This window comes from Oncorhynchus mykiss, chromosome 6 (assembly GCF_013265735.2).
Source record: "Oncorhynchus mykiss isolate Arlee chromosome 6, USDA_OmykA_1.1, whole genome shotgun sequence".
NCBI lineage: Eukaryota > Metazoa > Chordata > Actinopteri > Salmoniformes > Salmonidae > Oncorhynchus > Oncorhynchus mykiss.
The window spans coordinates 94,767,342-94,774,313 of NC_048570.1; the positions used below are offsets into that span (position 1 = coordinate 94,767,342).

Sequence of the window (6,972 nt, forward strand, 5' to 3'; positions counted from 1 at the left end):
CTCAGACGTTGTCTGTTGTTCCCCGACTCAGACTTTGGCTGTTGTTCCCCGACTCAGACTTTGGCTGTTGTTCCCCGACTCAGACTTTGGCTGTTGTTCCCCGACTCAGACGTTGTCTGTTGTTCCCCGACTCAGACGTTGTCTGTTGTTCCCCGACTCAGACGTTGTCTGTTGTTCCCCGACTCAGACGTTGGCTGTTGTTCCCCGACTCAGACGTTGGCTGTTGTTCCCCGACTCAGACTTTGGCTGTTGTTCCCCGACTCAGACGTTGGCTGTTGTTCCCCGACTCAGACGTTGGCTGTTGTTCCCCGTCTCAGAAAGCTGATGACACATAGCAGATATTACAACACCTGGATAGGGGAACGTGACCCATGATAAGCTGATTCTTAGAGTCAGGTTTACCAGCTTGGACTGGGCCAAAAGTGTGTTATAAATCAGGCCCCGAGGACCGGAGCTGACCATCCCTGCTGTATGTTCTTCCCATGTGGATTGTTGATGTAATTAAGGTCCTTTGTTTTCGTCAGCTGAGCTCTAGAGGGCGCTGTTATAACATTTTAACTCACAGATAGACCGACATGCTGATACTCAACACAAGTATAATTCAAATAATTACAATTGTATTTATTTCAGAATTCAAAGCTATTCAATCTGTGTTACACAGAGGTCGTTATAATTGTCCCTTTTTTTACCCATTTTTAAGGATCAAACAAATGTTTGGAAAAACTATGCCTTGTCTCTTACCTTGTTTGTGTAATGATTTCCATTTTTAGATTAATACAAATATCCCTTATCTTTTATAAGATGGCTGTCTGTATCTGCAATGTTATTTGCTTGATTAATCAACATGAAATACATTTAATACAATAAACATTTTAAAAAACAAAAACATTTAACAACAACTCAATAATCACAGCACTTTCGCCATTCGCTCAAAGCTGTCCCCATCAACTGGGATGATTTGGAAAAACCAAGATATGCAACGTTCCTGAGTCTCAGACAGGAGTTCAGCGCTGCTCAGCTCTGCCACACCCCATTGGCTAGTTTATTCCATTCCACAGTGAGTCATGCCAGTCAGACATCCTCAGAAGTCATTCACAGGTGTTCTGTCTTTGAGGCTTTTTGTCTTTCTGTCAGTCTCTACCTCTGTCTCTGTCTCCCCAGTCCCTCCTAACATAGCTGTTAGGTCTTTAACACTGTCTGTCAGTCTCTACCTCTGTCTCCCCAGTCCCTTCTAACATAGCTGTTAGGTCTTTAACCCTGTCTGTCAGTCTCTACCTCTGTCTCTACCTCTGCCTCTGTCTCCCCAGTCCCTTCTAACATAGCTGTTAGGTCTTTAACCCTGTCTGTCAGTCTCTACCTCTGTCTCTACCTCTGCCTCTGTCTCCCCAGTCCCTCCTAACATAGCTGTTAGGTCTTTAATACTGTCTGTCAGTCTCTACCTCTGTCCCCCCAGTCCCTCCTAACATAGCTGTTAGGTCTTTAATACTGTCTGTCAGTCTCTACCTCTGTCTCTACCTCTGTCTCTGTCTCCCCAGTCCCTACTAACATAGCTGTTAGGTCTTTAATACTGTCTGTCAGTCTCTACCTCTGTCTCCCCAGTCCCTCCTAACATAGCTGTTAGGTCTTTAATACTGTCTGTCAGTCTGTCAGTCTCTACCTCTGTCTCCCCAGTCTCTACTAACATAGATGTTAGGTCTTTAATACTGTCTGTCAGTCTGTCAGTCTCTACCTCTGTCTCCCCAGTCCCTCCTAACATAGCTGTTAGGTCTTTAATACTGTCTGTCAGTCTGTCAGTCTCTACCTCTGTCTCCCCAGTCTCTACTAACATAGCTGTTAGGTCTTTAATACTGTCTGTCAGTCTCTACCTCTGTCTCCCCAGTCCCTCCTAACATAGCTGTTAGGTCTTTAATACTGTCTGTCAGTCTGTCAGTCTCTACCTCTGTCTCCCCAGTCCCTACTAACATAGCTGTTAGGTCTTTAATACTGTCTGTCAGTCTCTACCTCTGTCTCCCCAGTCCCTCCTAACATAGCTGTTAGGTCTTTAATACTGTCTGTCAGTCTCTACCTCTGTCTCCCCAGTCCCTCCTAACATAGCTGTTAGGTCTTTAATACTGTCTGTCAGTCTGTCAGTCTCTACCTCTGTCTCCCCAGTCCCTACTAACATAGCTGTTAGGTCTTTAATACTGTCTGTCAGTCTCTACCTCTGTCTCCCCAGTCCCTACTAACATAGCTGTTAGGTCTTTCACACTACTGTCTGACTTGGTTCTCTGTGCCCAGTCCCCTCTGGCCTTCACTTTTCTGGGGTTGGTGTTCAGGCTCTTAGACCTCAGTGATGGATACATCCTGTCCTCTGCCACAAGCAGAAGGCCTCCACCAGTATCTTTAGCCTCCGCTTCCTGCTTCTCCTCACCTCCATCTTGGTTGCTCTCTGACTGGCTCTTCCCTGGCTCCTGTGGTTCACTGTCTGTCTCTTTGGCCTCTGCCTCGTCCTTTGTGTCTGTGGTGGTGGGGACTAGCTTCTCCATGGAGACTTTGGGCATGTGGCCGAACGGGCAGGGGTGGACTTTGTACTCGAAGCGCGCTGCCCAGTGACCCATGGTCGGAGATCTGGAGGTAACCGTTTCCTGATCCCCTGTGAGGGGGTTGTTGACGTCTGTGGCCCAAGTAGCCCCCTCATCTCCCCCATCCGCTGGGTTGTACACCATAGTGCTCCTGGATCTGGGCCTGGAGGTGAGACAGTCACTGTGGGTCTCGGGTGACTGGTACTGCAAGGACCTGACCCTCTCCAGAGGGTATGAGATGGCTGCTTCTAGCTTGATCTTCTCCATGGTCACGCCTGCCTTCTCCAGGGCCGTGTCCATCGAGGCAGCAGGGCTGCAGGGCGGTGGAGAAGGCTCTGTAGGAACCTCAGGCCTCTGGGTTGGGGTTTCCTTCACCCCTTCGCAGACAGAGACACTGGAGCTGGAATGATTCCTCTCTCTGGGGCCCACCACGTCTAACGTGGCTCCGTACTCCTTCACAGAGGCTGTGATGCTGGTCGTGGTTTCTCTCATACTCCGTTTCCTCTCAACCACCTTCCTCTGGCTCCCCTTCCTCTCAGGGCTCCTGATGTCCCCAGCCTCAGAGCGGGTGTCATCTCCCATCTCCAGGTGGTACCGGTACAGACTGTAGCCGTCAGAGCTGATGGACAGACAGACACACAGACAGATCTATAATCAGTAAACATCATCCTCACATCGTCCATAAACACTAGACTACTGTACTGATAATCAGTAAACATCGTCCTCTCATCATCCTTATTAAACACTACTGTACTGATCATCAGTAAACATCATCCTTATTAAACACTAGACTACTGTACTGATCATCAGTAAACATCATCCTTATTAAACACTAGACTACTGTACTGATCATCAGTAAACATCATCCTTATTAAACACTAGACTACTGTACTGATCATCAGTAAACATCATCCTTATTAAACACTAGACTACTGTACTGATCATCAGTAAACATCATCCTTATTAAACACTAGACTACTGTACTGATCATCAGTAAACATCATCCGTATTAAACACTAGACTACTGTACTGATCATCAGTAAACCTCATCCTCTCATCATCCTTATTAAACACTAGACTACTGTACTGATCATCAGTAAACATCATCCTTATTAAACACTAGACAACTGTACTGATCATCAGTAAACATCATCCTTATTAAACACTAGACTGCTGTACTGATAATCAGTAAACATCATCCTTATTAAACACTAGACTACTGTACTGATAATCAGTAAACATCATCCTTATTAAACACTAGACCACTGTACTGATCATCAGTAAACATCATCCTTATTAAACACTAGACTACTGTACTGATAATCAGTAAACATCATCCTTATTAAACACTAGACTACTGTACTGATCATCAGTAAACATCATCCTTATTAAACACTAGACAACTGTACTGATCATCAGTAAACATCATCCTTATTAAACACTAGACTGCTGTACTGATAATCAGTAAACATCATCCTTATTAAACACTAGACTACTGTACTGATAATCAGTAAACATCATCCTTATTAAACACTAGACTACTGTACTGATCATCAGTAAACATCATCCTTATTAAACACTAGACTACTGTACTGATAATCAGTAAACATCATCCTCTCATCATCCTTATTAAACACTAGACTACTGTACTGAGCATCAGTAAACATCATCCTCTCATCATCCTTATTAAACACTAGACTACTGTACTGATCATCAGTAAACATCATCCTTATTAAACACTAGACTACTGTACTGATCATCAGTAAACATCATCCTTATTAAACACTAGACAACTGTACTGATCATCAGTAAACATCATCCTTATTAAACACTAGACTGCTGTACTGATAATCAGTAAACATCATCCTTATTAAACACTAGACTACTGTACTGATAATCAGTAAACATCATCCTTATTAAACACTAGACTACTGTACTGAGCATCAGTAAACATCATCCTTATTAAACACTAGACTACTGTACTGATAATCAGTAAACATCATCCTCTCATCATCCTTATTAAACACTAGACTACTGTACTGAGCATCAGTAAACATCATCCTCTCATCATCCTTATTAAACACTAGACTACTGTACTGATAATCAGTAAACATCATCCTCTCATCATCCTTATTAAACACTAGACTACTGTACTGATAATCAGTAAACATCATCCTCTCATCATCCTTATTAAACACTAGACTACTGTACTGATAATCAGTAAACATCATCCTCTCATCATCCTTATTAAACACTAGACTACTGTACTGTACATGACAGAGCAGACCATTCCGTGTTTCTCATCTGGAGTCCTTAAAGAAGTTATTGAACCTGTTGATGGAGCTGTGGCGGAGCAGAGAGGACGTGTCGCAGACTGAGGAGACCCCCGACTGGGTTCTGACCAGGTCGTTGTGGTCCACCCCGGCCAGCTTCTCCAGGGCGTTCATCATACGTCCAGAGAACTCCTCCAGCTGACCCAGTCGCAGGTCCACCGTCTGCAGGGAAGCCTTCATGGAGTGCTCCCTCTCGTTCACCTCCTCCAGACGCATCGACATGTTCTCCACCCTGAGAGGAGGGAGAGTCAATGGTACCACAACTCTTTACTCACCCTGCCGATTACACCAAATGTATTGGGATTACACCAAATGTCTTGGGATTACACCAAATGTATTGGGATTACACCAACTGTATTGGGATTACACCAAATGTATTGGGATTACACCAAATGTATTGTGATTACACCAAATGTATTACTAAATGATTACACCAAATGTATTACTAAATGATTACACCAAATGTATTACTAAATGATTACACCAAATGTATTACTAATAAATATGAATAACTGTAGCGAATACTGAGACAGTTCTACAAGGCTAATTTAAATGTAGGTAGTTCCCCCAAAGAGGAAAGACCATAGCTGTGCGGTCTCCGACCTCTCAGATGTGACCCGAATGCGTTCGTTGCTAGACGACTGCTCCTCGTCCTCCTTCTCTCTGAAATACTCCTCCACACACTGCTCCTCAAAGTCATACAGAGCCTTCAGCTCCTCAGCGTTCAGCAGCAGCTCTGTCAGAGAGAGAAACACATGTCACACGCTGGAGCCGGGGTGGGTGGAGTTCAACTGCTTCTGAAACCTGGTAGAACGCACTGACATCGTTCTCGGAAGGACCAATCAGTCAACCCAGCCAACCAACCAGACAAGCAACCAGACAACCAATCAACCAGACAACCAACCAGACAACCAACCAGTCATCCAATCAGTCAACCAATCAACCAGTCATCCAATCAGTCAACCAATCAACCAGTCATCCAATCAATCAACCCAGCCAACCAACCATTTCAGCCAGTTAGCCAGCTAGCTAATCAATCAACCAAGTCATCCAATCACTCAACCAATCAACCAGCCATCCAATCACTCAACCAATCAACCAGTCATCCAATCAGTCAACCAATCAACCAGTCATCCAATCACTCAACCAATCACCCAGTCATCCAATCACTCAACCAATCAACCAGTCACCCAATCACTCAACCAATCAACCAGTCACCCAATCACTCAACCAATCAACCAGTCATCCAATCACTCAACCAATCAGTCAACCAATCAACCAGTCATCCAATCAGAGTCAACCAATCAATCAATCAGTCATCCAATCAGAGTCAACCAATCAATCAATCAGTCATCCAATCAGAGTCAACCAATCAATCAGTCATCCAATCAGAGTCAACCAATCAATCAGTCATCCAATCAGAGTCAACCAATCAATCAGTCATCCAATCAGTCAACCAATCAATCAGTCATCCAATCAGAGTCAACCAACCAATCAATCAATCAGTCATCCAATCAGAGTCAACCAATCAGTCAGTCATCCAATCAGAGTCAACCAATCAATCAATCAATCAGTCATCCAATCAGAGTCAACCAATCAACCAGTCATCCAATCAGAGTCAACCAATCAGTCAGTCATCCAATCAGAGTCAACCAATCAATCAATCAATCAGTCATCCAATCAGAGTCAACCAATCAATCAGTCATCCAATCAGAGTCAACCAATCAGTCAGTCATCCAATCAGAGTCAACCAATCAATCAATCAATCAGTCATCCAATCAGAGTCGACCAATCAACCAGTCATCCAATCAGAGTCAACCCATATCCCCGAAAACCACTGACGTAGTCCTTTGTTGTCCCTGTCGTCCTGCTCTCCCTCTGTTCTCCTCTTGCAGCGACGACAGACGTGTTTTAGAACGATGTAGATGTGGCTGAAGATGATGAGGGGCGGAGGGAGGAGGGGCCGGTCGTGGAACTTCATGATCAGCTGGTAACGCTGGAACTTCCAGATCTGGTTGGAGACGGACTTGACCTCTAAGAAGGTGTTGCTGTTGGTCAGAGGTCAGGACGGAAAAAGC

General features: G+C 44.4%; 1 protein-coding gene across 1 annotated transcript in view; it reads right to left on the minus strand.

The window, feature by feature from the left end:
- Positions 1–1,815: 1,815 nt before the first annotated feature.
- LOC110500983 (transient receptor potential cation channel subfamily M member 1-like) overlaps positions 1,816–6,972 on the minus strand; it is an 84,929-nt gene continuing 79,772 nt past the window's right edge. Inside the window, exons 25-29 of the mRNA XM_036981647.1 lie at positions 6,737–6,942; positions 5,498–5,630; positions 4,893–5,126; positions 2,202–3,180; positions 1,816–2,071 (exon numbers count right to left, since the gene is read on the minus strand). Coding sequence (XP_036837542.1) covers positions 2,042–2,071; positions 2,202–3,180; positions 4,893–5,126; positions 5,498–5,630; positions 6,737–6,942 — 1,582 coding nt within the window. The 3' untranslated portion in view covers positions 1,816–2,041. The remainder of the gene's footprint in view (positions 2,072–2,201; positions 3,181–4,892; positions 5,127–5,497; positions 5,631–6,736; positions 6,943–6,972) is intronic.